The 15668-nt window shown below is 42.7% G+C and overlaps 1 protein-coding gene across 2 annotated transcripts in view; it reads left to right on the forward strand.

The window, feature by feature from the left end:
- Positions 1–15668, forward strand: part of b3gntl1 (UDP-GlcNAc:betaGal beta-1,3-N-acetylglucosaminyltransferase-like 1) — a 338080-nt gene that overhangs the window by 29193 nt on the left and 293219 nt on the right. The window contains exon 6 of one of the 2 annotated variants that reach the window (XM_060844592.1): positions 5523–5588. In XM_060844592.1, coding sequence (XP_060700575.1) covers positions 5523–5588 — 66 coding nt within the window. Of the gene's footprint in view, positions 1–5522; positions 5589–15668 lie in introns of those variants that run through there. The other variant, XM_060844593.1, reaches the window with a different exon arrangement.

Genomic DNA, 15668 nt, shown 5'->3' on the forward strand with positions numbered 1-15668 from the left:
GGGATTGAAGTTAATGACTGTCAGTTGTCAACATTAATTTGTAAAAATTATATTGTTTACTTTTTCTTTATTTCTGAGGAGCTGTTTCTAATATGGTGTTGTCTGGTAAATAAAGATATTGAAGGAGAAATTCACTTGGCCCATCAATTCAGAAAGATCTTACAGTCCCATTGTAAAGGAAGGTGAGCTCTTAAACAAATAAAGATCAGGTTTCACATATACTACTTGTTGAATCTACCTCTGACACATGTGATCTGACACATCCCTGGGGCAGATGAGACTTGAACCCAGGTCTTCTGGCTCAGGGGTAAGGGCATTTCTACAGTGCCACAAGAGCCCTCAGGCCCCACATTTATGCTGATGCCATCAAGTTCTACTTTACCATTACCTACCAGGACTTTTGCACTGTCTAATTGGCCATGTTGCCTTGACCAACATCAGGTTCTTAGGTACACAGAAATTTCCAAAGAAAATTGGGAAAATCAAAGCCACTGTCACACACTCCAGTTTCCAGATATTGACTCCATCTATTGCCCGGGACCCTTAGTAATGGTGTCACATGACTATCGTCAGTTGTTGTAAGTCCCTATCTGATTCAGAAATATCGTTTTGGGAAGGAAATCTGCCATTCCTGAACTGGACTGGCCAACACGTGACTCCATACTCTCAGCATTGTTGTTTGCTCTTAACTGCCCTCTGACATGGCCTGGGGATGTTCAAAGGATGTTGGGGACAATACAAGCAACGTTGGCCAGTGCCTGTGATGCCCACATTCCTTGTAAAAATAAGAAACAAATTAAGCTACAAATGTTGACCAGGAGTGCATGTACTTCCACAATAGCTAATCTGATCTTCTGGAACAAGTCTCTAACCTGTTGGTTCCATTAGGAATTGTATCCCAGTATTGTGCTAAATCTAAATGATGTAGACAATGTCAGTGTTAGGAGAGGTGCAGATAAAGGGTCTGCCCTCGCTGCCCTCTTTCACTGCAGCTCCCCCCACATTCACCCCAAGTCCTGAAGGAGTATTACATCCGAAACATCAACTTCTCCACCTCCTGAATCTGCCTGGCTTGCTGTGTTCTTCCAGCCTCCTGCCTGTCTACCTGTTAAGACTGTTAGCAGGATCAGGAGCTGCAATGTGCAATTTGATCTGTATGGTTCTCATTAGATTGCAGAAATCCTACTATGTGGAAAGTATTAAGTGGCATTCTTTTAACTTTGCAGCATGGTGTGGTGATATGGAGTGTGATGTTTGTGGTTATATAATTAATCCAGAAATAGCACTCATGATATTACCACATGAGCACTAAATGCATTGATGTTTCTTTGACATTTTAATGTGTTCTTTAACCTCCCTATTCAAATGATTTCAAGCTTTGCTGAAGCATATAGGCTAAAGAATGTAGTATGCTCCATTAAACATTTGTTAATGTTAACAATCTCTGAGCTGTAGCTTTAATAGTTAAAAATAGTTGTGGTTCTAATCAAAGCACCTGAAGAAATTAATGTATTCAAGTATTGTCCCCAGCTGTAACTTATTAGATTGTTAAACTTGTACAACTTGCTGTTTTGATCATGCCTCTTGTCATGAAATGTGACCAAAAATCCTGTAAGGAAGAACAGCTGTAATTATAGAATCCAGCTCAACTCTGAATGCTCCTCTATGTTTTTGTCCATATCACATCCTTTCTTGGAAAATTATTTCAGTCATCTTTCACTCCTTGAGTGAAGGGATTTTCCATGGCATCAGCTATGGCTCAGTTAGCAATGATCTGCATCTAAAGCAGAAGGCTGAGGGTTTAGGTCCTGTGCCAGAACAGTCAATCTCTATTAGTGCTCCAGTAAGGAGGCTGCGTGGCACTGACAGAGGCAGCATTCATTGGACGAGATGTCAACCTCTCTGCTTTTGAGTGGCTAACAAAGAAATCCCACAACTGATCTCTCCTGAATGACGTGGACAATATTGACACTTCAACCAGTCATTACCATTTCCCTACTTTGGGGACTTGGAACTGAATCATACAGGAGGTCAGTGGTGTCACGTTTGTTGAATTCCATGAAGGATTTCTCCTTGTGAGGCGAAGTGAGTTTTCTCAAAATGCCAAACTCACCTTATTAACCAAGCACTTTACTCTAATGGTGTCCCATTTTTTCTCCCCACCCGCTATAGGTGGAAGTTCTCACTGGTGCTGGGATCTGTCTCTGGTGCCACATTTAAAATGCAGTTGTGCTGGGTGTGTGGTCAGAGTCTGCTGGGGGTATACAGATAAATCTCCGTCCTATCACTCTTGCTGTTGGTGGTCAGTACCAACAGTGCAACAATGGGCCTTGACCCCTTTCCAGCTGCCTCTTCCTCAGAAGGAAGCAGGGCACTGCCAGTGGGCACTTAGCTAGAGGATGGAACACATTCAGGCTTCCCTGAAGTCTGCTCTTGAAATGATCCAGTGGTGGCCAGATCTTCAGCCTCCATCCTGCCTGCCATCCTCGGCCCTGTGGGATGTCAAGATGACCAGGATGCACCATGTTCTGGGCAGTGTGTCTGGGCTTTGGAGAGACAAACAATTCTGGTGTCACCTGACCAAATCTCATCAGGCGATTTGGCCCCACGATAGAGCAGGCTCCCTCCAGCCCAAGAGGTGGAACCTGGGACTGCACTGAGACTTAGTGGGCTAGAAAGTAAGAAGAAACCCTTCTGAGGGCACGTAGGTGGCATTGGCAACACATCATTGTAAATATGTTATCACATTGGTAAAGGTATGTTCAGTTTTCTTCATCAGCTGGATGAGTAAATGTCTGTCTAAACACAACTACAGCATTGAAGAGACACAGCCCAGCCATTCTTCTCACTATGACCCAAATGAGCAGCTCCTGCACCATGTGCAGGCTTTGGGCAGTGTGGAAGCAGGCCATTTGATCACACTGACCCTCAGAGCCAGACCCAAGCCCCTACCCTATCCCTGCATTCCTCATGGCTAACTCATCTGGCATGCACACTGTGAGCAATTTAGCATACCCGCCACCTAACCTGCAAATCTTTAGACCGTGGGAAGAAACGGGAGCACCCAAAGGAAACTCATATGGGCAAGGGGAAAATTTGCAAACTGTACACAGTTGCCTGAGGCTGGAATCAAACCAGATCCCTAGTGTTATGAGGCAGTAGTGGTAACCACTTAGCCACTGTGTCCACCAAGTTGGAAGGTGCTTCCTATTTTGGCAATTAGTGTCAATATTTCCAGGCCCCAAACCATTTTTTGTGCCCCATAGCTATTCATTAAACTGATTTCCAATGCTGTGGAATGCAGTCAAAGATTTGGACTTCACACTACACTGCCTATGGTTCATATTCTGCATTGCTCACAGGCTCTTTCAGCTTTACTGTACAAGGATCTATGAAAGGTTGTTGTCTTTGAATAGCCTTCATCACTCAGAAATGAAGTTCTTTCCCTCACAGGACTCACTAACTATCATGTACCACACCATCAGTACAGCTTGAGAGAGCATGCCACAAAGGTAAATGACCTTATCCATACCCACTGCTCACAGGTTCTGGGCAAGGACAGAAACCTTGGACCCGATCAGACTTTTCTAGAACAGGCTGGTACATGATTCCAACTTATCTCTTGCTGATTGTAAGACTGAGGTTGTAGCAAGCGTGAGGAACAAGTCAGTGTCCCATCCCGTTGCTAGCTCTGAACTAACAGCTCATCAACAAAAAGGAAATTGTGAAGTATATGCATGGAAACATTGGGGGAGTTTTTGCCTGGTGTTGCCTCAGCTAAGCAGCTTCCTGTTCATGCAACATCTGATTTTGATGCCAAGATCACCATCATGGAAAGCACCAGAGAAACATCGTGGAGAGGAACATGATAAAGAGAACAGCTGCCAATGTTTAACTCGCTCAGTGACTGGGAATGGGTTTGAAGATCCATCCAGGACACACACACATGTTCACATTCATGGATCATCAAGGAATTGTGATGTACTTTTCAGTGTTGCTGAATTTCCCCATGACATTCCAAAGGTCCTCTTGCCTAAATGTATCAATGGCTTTGGTCAGGCCAACGTATGTGGTGTAAGAGGCCATGTTCTGTGCTTTACATTTCTCCCCGAGTTGTCTAACACTAAACATCATAACAAAGCCACTTTGATCTTTTTCTGAAACTACACTGACTCTCTGGCAGGCAGATCTGGTTGAGGTGTTGCACAAAGTTATTCAAGGAGAGTCTGTTGAATTTTTTTTGACAATGGAATGGAATGAGATACCTCTATAATTGTCACAAACTCACTAGTCCCTCTCCCCTGGCTGAAGGGAGGTATCATCTTTTGGGATAGTTCCTCAGCTCCCAAGATGGTAAGAGTTCAGTGAGTTTCTTGATCAGACTTTGACCTCCAGCATTGTATACTGTAAGGTTTGTAGCTCAGGTTGAGGTTTAGGGTGTAGGTTTGCTCGCTGAGCTGTAAGTTTGCTATCAAACCTACAGCTCAGTGAGCAAACCTACACCCTAAATTGTAGACTGTAGGTGTGATGAACATCCTTGCTGAAGCCTTGTTATTCCAGAGAGCATTGTTCTAGTTGTTTCTCACAGAAGAGGTTAAGGAACCCTTAGTAGCTCTGCCATGAAGGTACACGCTTGTAGAACCATAATTTGATATGAGTTAGCACATATTTTTAAACAGGAGGAGGTGGGAAAAATAAAAAAAGAGGAAGAGAAAGACTTAGGGTGTGGGCTGTATAAAGATGCAAAAATGCGACTATGGCATTGCTGTGTGGCAGATTATATTTTTCTTGTTGCTGAAATTAAAACCTCAGCTAAAAATGAGAAACCCATTTAATAGAAATAGCCAATGTGCCCGGCACAAGCTCTCTGAATCATGGGGACATTGCGACAGGGTTTACAGACGAAGGTTATTTGCAGTTGATCAGAGTTGTATCAGCAATTCCTGGCACCCTGAGCTGGAATTTTTTTACAAGTCGGAGCCATTTAAAATTTATTACTTTTCTTTGAAATCTTTTGAAACAGTCAGCGTTTTTTTTTCAGCCATTAGCTGAGTTTTGATGGTAGAATATTTATACCACCAAATACATTCCATTCCATCTCGGCAGTAAAGGCCGTTGGAGGAATGTGGGGATCAGTAAAGGTCATGGACCAGCTCCATCTCTGGTAATTGTGGGTCAAGTTTGGACACACACAGAATTATTTATTTGCTAAACTTTTAAATTTCTGATCATGGTTACATTGCCATTTTGAGTAGATACAGATGCTTCATTGGAAACTATCACTGGGGCTCCTTCTTCCTGATATAGTGGTGGTTATATGTCTGAAGAGTAAGGAAGAAATGAAAGTTATAGCATTTATGTAACACCATTCACGGCCTTAGGACACTGTAAAGTACTTGGTTGTCAATGGAGCACTTTGGGAGTGTAGTGAATGTTCTAACAGAGGGAAGTGAACTTGGTGATCATATATGAATGCAGTGATATTGACTCACATGCTAAAAAACCTGCATTTTATGCCACAGGACGATGTCATGATGCCACAAAGAGTGAGGCTGCAGTATGAAGCTGCCCTTAAACACAACAACTGCGTAAGTACCAAAATGGTCAGGCCTTTTGAAAGTCAAGTAGCTTTCTTGATTATACGTTTAATAAATGTAAAGGGAAATTCACAGAACCTGCCCTCAAAAGACACACAGGTATTGTACCTACAAAGTATTTCAGTTCATCCTCAAATCCCTTCTGAATCCCAGTTGGTGAAGCCACCCCCATCATTTGTTCAGTAGGTGTTTGGAGTCGGTTAGCTCAATTGACTGGATGGGTGTTTGTCTTGCAGAGTGATGCCAACAGTGTTAGTTCATTTCCTGTACCAGCTGAAGTTACTATGAAGGACTCTCCTTCTCAATCTCTGTCTCTCTCACCACCTCCCCACACCCCACCCGCAGCCCCCACCTGAGGCGTGGTCACCGTCAGATTAAACAACCACCAGCTGTCTCTCTCTAATGAATCCCCTGGCCTAGTCAGCCATTGGCAAATTTATTTAATCATCATGGAAACTGAAAGAACTGAAACTTGACTTTTTGTGTTGCCCAAGTGCAATTTCTTTGGGTGTGTTCCTTTTCCTTATTTTATCAGAAGTTCTGACTACAACATTTAAACACGCTATCCAAGTTATTGGTCAGTGCATTGAGTAAGGAGTTGGGAGGTCATGTTGCGGCTATACAGGACATTGGTTAGGCCACTTTTGAATGCTGCATTCAATTCTGGTCTCCCTGCTATTGTAAGATGTAGTGGAACTTGAAAGGGTTTGGAAAAGATTTACAAGGATGTTGCCAGGGTTTGGGGGTGGTGGTGAGGGGGAGGTGGTGGGGGGGGGTGGTGTTGGTTGTGGGTGTTGGGCTTAAGGGAGAGACTGAATTGGTTGGGGCTATTTTCCCTGGAGCATCAGAGGCTGAGGGGTGACCTTTACAGAGGTTTATAAATCATGAGGGTCATGGATATGGTGAATATCCATGGCTTTTCCCTAGGGCAGGGGAGTCCAAAACTAGAAGGCATAGGTTTAAGGTGAGAGGAGAAAGGTTCCATAGATTAGACTCCCTACAATATGGAAACAGTCTGTTTGGCCCAACAAATCCATACCGACCCTCCAAAGAGTAACTCACCCAGACCAATTCCCCTATCCTATATTTACCCCTGACTAATGCACCTAACATTATGGGCAATTTAGCATGACTGGTTCACCTGACCTGGATTGTGGGAGGAAACCGGAGCGCCCAGAGGAAACCCACACAGACACAGGGAGAATGTGCAAACTCCACACAAACAATTGCCCAAGGCAGGAATCGAACCCAGGTCCTTGATGTCGTGAGGCAGCAGTGCTAGCCACTGAGCCATCATGCTGCCCAAAGGATAACATTTTTCACACAGAGGGCGGTTCATGTAAGGAATGAGCTGCCAGAGGAAGCAGTGGAGGCTGGTATAATTGCAGCATTTAAAAGACATTTGATGGGTACATGAACAGGAAGGGTTTAGAGAGATATGGGACAAATGCTGGCAAATGGTAGATTAATTTAGGATATCTGGTTGGCATTGATGAGTTGGATGAAAGGGTCTTTTCCACGCTGTCCAATTCTATCACTCTGTAAGTCATGATCCGTGTTTGTTCAATGTTAATATCTGTGGATATTTCCAGTGTACCCTTCAGTTTTATTTCTTCACTGCTGAAAAGTTTTAATTCTATTTCTTCCACACCATTCTAATTCATTCTTACAGATTTTGTGTTCAGTCTATGCAGCACCTTTCTCTTTGTGTCATTTTGCTGCCCCATAATATTGCACTAAAAATAAATCCATTGAGACTAAGATCATGACAACATAACAGTTCCCCACCCGTTACAGTATCCAACTCAAAATATAACATGATCATAAAAACGTTGCAGAGCTCATGAACTTTACCGTACTGACTCTTCTCTTGTTCCACCCTCCCTTTGCAACCAGCACAACGTATTCTACCAAGCCTTCAGAGAGTGAAAGGAATTTATACTGCTTTAGATGCAAATAGGTCTTTTAGCGTGTGCAATAGGTATGAGTCCTCAGGTATTGCAAATGGGTCTTAATTGGACTCTGATTCAATACAAATGGATCTATTTTACAGAGAAAATTGTTCTAGAATGACTTGGATTTTTAAAAAATAAGACAGTAGAAAATGCCAAAGTTACTTTGTTCACAATAGTTTATCTACTACTCCTTAAATGTGTGAATGAGTCATCTCTTGCAATCACTGAAGCTACGAGTTATGCACTCTTCATCTTTTAAATAGGTTAGGCGTATCCCAATTTCTTGTAAATTTCTCAGTATCTCTGGTCTTTATCAGTGTGCTGAGGAAGTGCAGAAGTGGTGCTCTCATCTTTGTGTTTAATGAGCCTATGTTTCCTGCAGTTATGGTTTCTATGGTGCTTTGCATGACAAAGGCCAGGTGTTACCTCAATGCAGTGAGTTGACATTTTCTTTTTCACTGCAGCACGAGAACACCCATTTCCTATAATGGGAAGAATGTTGACCACAGAAGAAATCTGTGGATGGCTGGCAGTGTACTACCCTTTGATTTAAACATTTCTGACAGGGTTAAATGTTATTACACAAGCAAAGTTTGAGTCGATCATAAGAATCAACAAAGCCTCCAGCTTGAGTTGCTGAAGCATCAAGCATGTCTAGCAATCCTTTTCTGCCCAAAGAAAAAACTAAAAACTGTTAGAAAGCAATCATCAACCTTTAGATCCTTACCTCTTATAACAATAACAACTTGTACTTGCATAGTGCTTTCAGTGCTGAAATCTGTCTTGAAGCACCCAGCTCACAGGCTGCAGCTCAGGGCAGCTCATTTGCTCTCTCAGTACTCGCTCACTTTCTGCCAACCTGAATGTTCCTGCATGGTCTTGCCTTGTCATGACTTTTTACCCTCTCTACCAGAGCTACCTGGCTCACAATTCTTCTGTCTCACCTTGCCTTGTAGCTTGGATCCTGGTCATGGTTGTCAGTCATCTTCAGTCAAGCGAGAGATACCCTTCAGTCATGATACCCTGGTACAATAAGTCAAGAGCAGTTTCTAATATCAGCCCAGAGGCTAGATCAGGGTCAAATCCCTCTCATTGGGGTAAGGAGCAGAATGCCAGGCAGCCCAGAATGCCTCTTCACACTTTCTGCCCTGAGGTGGGCTGGTTTCTGAAGAGATAAGGAGGAAGTGAGTGAAATGAAAGTGGGTGTCACAGCTGTTAGTGCTGGAGGAGGTGGGTAAGGTGCTGAGATGTCACAAGTAAGTGAGTAGGCAGCACAAAGGTCACGCAGGGTTAGCAGGGAGAGAGCTTGGGGTGGGTGAGAGCAAGAGAGGAGATATTGCTTGTTATAGTACGAAGGATAGATCCTGAGGCTGAGGTGGGAGCTGCTTGCAGGAGCAAAGATAGTGAGTGTGAATTAGCAGAAAGAGTTAAAAGCACTCAGACACATTTATTTAGTTCTGACAATACTTAAAAATTTCTCTACTGCAGATACATCATAATTTTGGAATTCTGCGGTGTCTCTGGTTTATTTACATTAATTTTATTGAATTCCTTCACCTTCCATTATTTCAATTTCCATTTCTCTCAATCAGGGACTTCAGTAATGTCTCTGAATCAATGATTTCCGTCAAAACTTCCCTCGGAGGTGGGGGAAGATCGATACTTGTTAGGAATTATACTGCAATGCAAATATCAGTTTAGAAATGAGGGTAAAGTTCATTTTCTCTTTCTGATTATCAGTTCAGTGAACCACATTTGTCACCGCACATAAGCTGTCCAAGATTACTTCTCCCCCCACCACAGACTCAAGTCTGTCTGCTCTTTATGGAGAGGTGCCTGAATCTTTCCCCTGAGAGTTCTTTGCTAATTTCCACATTGAGTCAATTGAGTAGAAAAATGTGACTTCCTTCTAAAGCACAATTTCAGAGATAATCTGTACTCTTTTAACACCATGGGAAATCCCAGAGCAGTTCAGAGTTCCTATTTTCTCAAAATATAGTGACAGATGCAGGTAGTTCTGCCATTACTGGGCTGAAGGGCCTGTTTCCACACTGTAGGGCTACTGTGATTCTACTCATGCTTCCTGTGGTGTTTGAGCATGATCATCTATCCGTAATCAATTGGGTTTTAACAAGCATGTTTATCAAAAACACAACAGTGCAACACCGAAACAGTGGTGGGTGATACTTTTCTATTGCAGAGTGACCACTCTCACCAACACTCTGAATGGGTAACATTGGCACCTAGTTGTTCTTAATTATACCAGATAATTTTGGGCAGATAAAAATGTTTGTTGGACGATATGGATTAGGATTGCAGTTAGTGGTGATTGAAAATGTATTCATTTGATTTTGACACTTTTATAATTTTCTTTTCCCTTGTTTTTCTAAATAAGATTCTTTTTTAAACTGATCACTTTTTTTGGTCTCTTCATTGATTTTCATTCTCTTGTCTTTTCTATCCTCTGGATATATTTTCATTGCCTCTTCCATTCAGGACTGATTCAGCACAGCTTACCTCCATTACTTGTGGCCATGCGTGAGGCCAGTTTAGATCATGGTTACATTTCTGACCTTGTTAACACCCTGGTACGGGTGAGGTTGGAGGGTGCATCCAGTTTCTGTTATTTTATCTGTGAATCAAAATGCAGCATCAATCTGAAAAATTAACTCCGTCCACAGGCAAACTGAGATTTTCCAGCACTTTCTCTTTATGTTCACATTCTTCTTTGTCCATTTGCCTGATGAAGCAGGTATTATTTGTTATAGTTTGGCTGTTTAGTTTCATTTTGAGTGTCGCTATTTCAACTTTAATTTGGTTTAACATTGTTCAATACAAAGTGCTTGATGTGGACCTTAGACAACCTGATATTTAGCATGCGAGTAAAAATGCATCGTTGAATTGGGTCATGTGTAATCTTTAGATTTTATGGACCAGTACAGCCCCAATTTGATTTGAAAGGTTTCACAATCTGTGAATGACAGCCCTATGTATTACTTGGTATTATAGGCCAGAAAGATGGCCAAACCGTTTTGTAGTCAGTGCAGATTACAGCTATTCAGGAAGACAAGCCATCATGGCTGTCTCAGAAGGAACGATAAATGTGTTCCTTGCCACTTCACCATGATCCGAGAATAACTTTCTTTTTAAAGAGATGTTTGTTTGTTCATATTAATCCAGCCTTGTACTACTCCACACAGCTTGAATTCCATTGCCAAACTCCAGTGTCACAATATTAGAGGAATTATTTTACGTTGCAATTTCTTCTGATCCGAAATGCACTGCCTGAAAATGTAGTGCAAGCGCATTTGACAGTAACATTCACAATTATATTTTTGATTAGGAAATATTTGAAGGGCTATGGGAATGTAACAGAGGAGTGGGACTAATTGGCAAGCTATTTCAGAGAGTGTTCACAGCGCAATGGGCCAAGTGGCTGTTGTATCATTCCATTATTCTATAATTCAGATTGTAACACCACAAGTATTACTTCCCCTTTATCGCACTCCCAGATGCTGCTTTCACATTTAAATCATATTAAGCTTTGTTTGTCTGCGGTTTTGGTTTTGTTTGTGCCCCTGGTGGGACTGACCCACCAGAGGTAGCTGAATGCTTCTCTCCAATGAGGAGGGAGTCTTTAACACCAGCCTCTGACCCCAGGAAGACCCGCAGCAAACCCTGGCGGGGAAATCTCCTGCTGATTGCAGCCTCTGTGCTCAGCGGATGAACGAGTACTCCTCCGTCTGGAATTCCAGCTTGGAGGAAGCACCGGGAACAGGGGCACAGGAGGTTCTCTAGGTGAGGACCTTGTCAGTAGGGGTTCAGTAGCACCACTCCTGACTGCAGTTTAAAGAATGTATCTGTCAAATTCGGTCTCTTACAGTGAAAACAGAACAAACAAGATGGAAAAGCTTCTGTCTCATCTTCCCCGATCAATGATGTGTCTGTCTATGATGATATAGGTAGGTGTCACCCCCACATGGTTCTTGTTGAGGATACCATCCATTGTGTTGACAAGCACCATCTGAAATAGAATAGATTCAGAGTAGACTTAGAAGCTTAAAAGTTGGACGTCCACTAGTCATCAAAATCAACAGAATTGTCATAATCTGCAGAGTTAATCCCTGCGATATCCATTATGAGTGTAATCTCGGTTCAATTATTAGTGAAGGACAGTACGTCAGGAGTAGCACCAGGCAGACCTTAAAATGATGCTACAGCACAGGACTAGTTAGATGCTAAATAGCCAAGATAGACAAGCAGCAGGCTGGAAGAACATAGCAAACTAGGCAGCATCAGAAGGTGGAGAAGTTGACATTTTGGGTATAACCCTTCTTCAGCCCAAGCAGAAACAAAGTACTCCTGCACCCAACAGACCGAGGGAAGAGACTCCACTAAGATTTTCAAACGATAGGAAAGACAACACATCTGTGCAAAGGCAAGGATGAAACATTTGGATCCATCTTCAGGAAGGAGTGGCTGAGTGGATGCTGTCAGCCTCCTGCTGAGCCCCAGAAGTCTATGTTGCCAATTCGATTCCCAGCATGCCTCATCAAAGTACTGGATACAGTAACAGCCTTAACAACAACGTTAGATACTGAGAGCAACAAAACCAGAAATTTCTGTTCACAACTCAGCAGGTCTCACAGCATCTATGGAGAGAAAGCAGAGTTAACAGGAATCCTGTCTGAGAGAGGGGGTGAGTTTCCTGAAGACAGGCATCCCCGAAGAGATGTGGCAATGAGTTAAATACTGAACAAAGCAAAAGCAAAGAATTGTGGATGCTGGAAGTCAGAAATGAAAACAGAAGTTGCTGGAAAGACACATCAGGTCTGGCAGCATCTGTGGAGAGAAACCAGAGTTAATGTTTCAGGTCGTGTGACCCTTCCTCAGCACTGGTTTCTGATTTCCGGCATCAACAGTTTTTTCTTTTGATTTAGTTCATTAATAGTGAAAGCTTGTGCTCCAGAATTAGTCTCACCTCAAGTTAAGTTGTTCCAATGAAACTACAACGCTGGCATCAACCTGGAAATGTGGAAAATTGCCTCGTATGACATACTCAAAAAAAAGGACATATCCAAACTGACCAATTCCTGCCCATCGCCTTACTCTCAGCAAAGGGATGGAGGAGGTTGTGAAGGAGCACTACTCAAAAATAGCGTATGCACCAGGGTTCAGTTGTGTCCAACTCCGGGCATTTGGTTCCAGACTCAATCACAACCTCAGTCCAACGGTCAGTGAAATAACTAAATTCCAGAGCTCAGCTGTGAGTGACTGCCCTTGAGATCAGGGCAGCATTTTCTGACTATTGCATCAAAAGTGCCCTAATTCAAGGAGATGGGAAGGAAAAACTCCCCACTGGTTAGAGTCATACCCCATGCAAAGGAAGGTGTTGTTGTGATTGGAGGTTGATCGTTGCTGCAGGAGCTCCTTACAGTAGTGCCCAGGACCAAACCATTTTTCATTAGAGTCATACAGTCATAGAGATGGACAGCACAGAATCAGACCCTTTGGTCCAACTTGTCCCTGCTGACCAGATATCCGAAACTAATCTTGTCCCATTTGCCAGCACTTGGCCCATAACCCTCTAACCCTTCCTATTCATATACCCATCCAGATACCTTTTAAATGTTGTAACTGTACCACTTCCTCTGGCAGCTCATTCCATATGCGCACCACCCTCTGCATGAAAATGTTGCCCCTTAGGACCCTTTTAAATTTTCCCCCTCTCACCCTACACCTATGCCCTCTAGTTCTGGTCTCCCCCACCTCAGGAAAAAGACCCAATCCATGCCCCTCATGATTTTATAAACTTCTGTAAGGTCACTCCATAGCTTGTGATGCTCCAGGGAAAACTGTAGCTCAGTGGTTAGCACTGCTGCCTCACCACGCCACAGACCCAGGTTCGATTCCAGCCTTGAGCGACTGTGTGGAGTTTGCACGTTCTCCCCATGTCTGCGTGGGTTCCTCTGGGTGCTCCAGTATCCTCCCACAGTCCAAAGATGTGCAGATTGGGTGAATTGGCCATGCTAAATTGCTCATAATGTTCAGGAATGTGTAGGTTATGTGCATTAGTCAGGAGTCTGGGTGGGATACTGTTCGGAGAATTGGTGTGGCTTTGTTGGGCCAAATGGCCTGTTTCCACACTGTAGGGATTCTATGAAAACAGCCCTAGCCCATTCAGCCTCTCCCTATAGCTCAACCCTTCCCACCCTAGCAACATGCTTGTAAATCTTTGCTGAACCCTTTCAAGTTTCTCATTAATGACCTACCCGACAGGAACGATGATATAAATCTGCTTTGCTCCATAAGAGAATTAGTGTACATTTCTAAGATTTTAAAATATTCTACAATGCTCTTTATTTTCATAATGCTCAAGTTATGAAGAGCAATGTTTTTACTAAACAAACATAACTTGATGACTCTGTTGGTGGCTCTTCATTGTATGGAGATAAGGCAGTGACTCAGTTTCTTTTGCCAAACTAGAATTAATGTTTAGTCAAATTCGTTTTGCAAACATAACAGATTACACAATAGTTGTCATAAATTACAATAAATAATGAAGGATCTATCAGTTTAAATACATGTTGTAATAACATAGGCTGACAGTGTTTTGAAAGAAGCAGGTCTGACGCTCGCCTGATTGAAAGGAAGTTATTGAACTAGGGAAGAGAATGCATTGTGGAAAAAGTGAGGACTGCAGATGCTGGAGATCAGAGCTGAAAAATGTGTTGCTGGAAAAGCGCAGCAGGTCAGGCAGCATCAAAGGAGCAGGAGAATCGACGTTTCGGGCATGAGTCCTTCTTCAGGGCTTCATTCCGGGAATCATTCTTGAAGATGGGCTTATGTCCGGAACGTCGATTCTCCTGCTCCAAGAGAATGCATTGTGTCAATAATGTCAACAATTAACATCTAGAAAGTGCATTTGCATTTTTAAACATTTGTTTTTTGGAATATGTGTTACATTGTCAGGACCACATTTATTGTCCCTCCCTACTAGTCTTCAGCAAACAAGAAGACCAGGCTCACAATCTGGTTAGTTCTGTTGTGTTCTTTCATGTTTCTACCCCAACTTGCGTAAGAACTTGTTTTCTTTACCTGTATTTGCATTTAAAATCGAAATGTTCCAAGAAAATGAATACAATTATTTTAGTGTGAGTTTTCTTTGTAAATTGTACACTGCAGGGTTCAGACGATTAAACTTAACATTGCTGTACTGGAAACTATAAGCCAATGCAGGAGGGTTAGTATAATTCTGAATAGGAAAGTGATTGTTTTACAACTGTATATTGTAGGACAAATACTAATTCAATTGCAATTGCCAAATTTCTCAATATCAATATCCTGGGGAATCACCATTAAGGAGAAAGTGTGGTCTGCAGATGCTGGAGATCAGAGCTGAAAATGTGTTGCTGGAAAAGCACAGCAGGTCAGGCAGCATCCAAAGAGCAGGAGAATCGACGTTTCGGGTATGAACCCTTCTTCAGGAGAAGAAGGGCTCATGCCCAAAACGTCGAATCACCATTAACTCAAGAATTCAACTGGAGCAACACAAATACTATGGCTGCAAAAGCAGGTCGGTGGCTAGACATGGTGACATCACTGGACTGATCATCCAAAGGACCAGGCTAATGTCCTGGAGACAACGGTTCAAATCCGACCTTGGCAGACGGTGTTTAAATTACATTCAATTGAAAGATAGGCTGACCATGCAATGATTATTGATTGTTGCACAAATTCATTGGGTTTACTCGTGTCCTTTAGGGAAGGAAATCTACTTTCCTCCCTGGCCTACGTTTGAATACAGACCCACAGGAATGTGGCTGACTCTTAACTACTTTCATAACGACTTAAAAAGCCACTTGGGTCAAAGACAGTTAGGGATCAGCAACAAATGCTGACCTTGCCAGTGATGTCCACACCCCATGAAAGGCTAAATAAAACTGAAGCAAGTACCTCACCTCCTGACCCGCTAAACCTTGTGGTTCAGAAAGCACAGAGATTATGGGTGAACAGGACTTATTGCGAATTAGGATGACTGCAGCAGAGATTTGGATGGCCTCAGAGATAGACAGAGGGGAGAAAGTGAGAGACTGACCAGAAATGCAAGGAATTA

Source organism: Hemiscyllium ocellatum, chromosome 25 (assembly GCF_020745735.1).
Source record: "Hemiscyllium ocellatum isolate sHemOce1 chromosome 25, sHemOce1.pat.X.cur, whole genome shotgun sequence".
Taxonomy (NCBI): Eukaryota; Metazoa; Chordata; class Chondrichthyes; order Orectolobiformes; family Hemiscylliidae; genus Hemiscyllium; species Hemiscyllium ocellatum.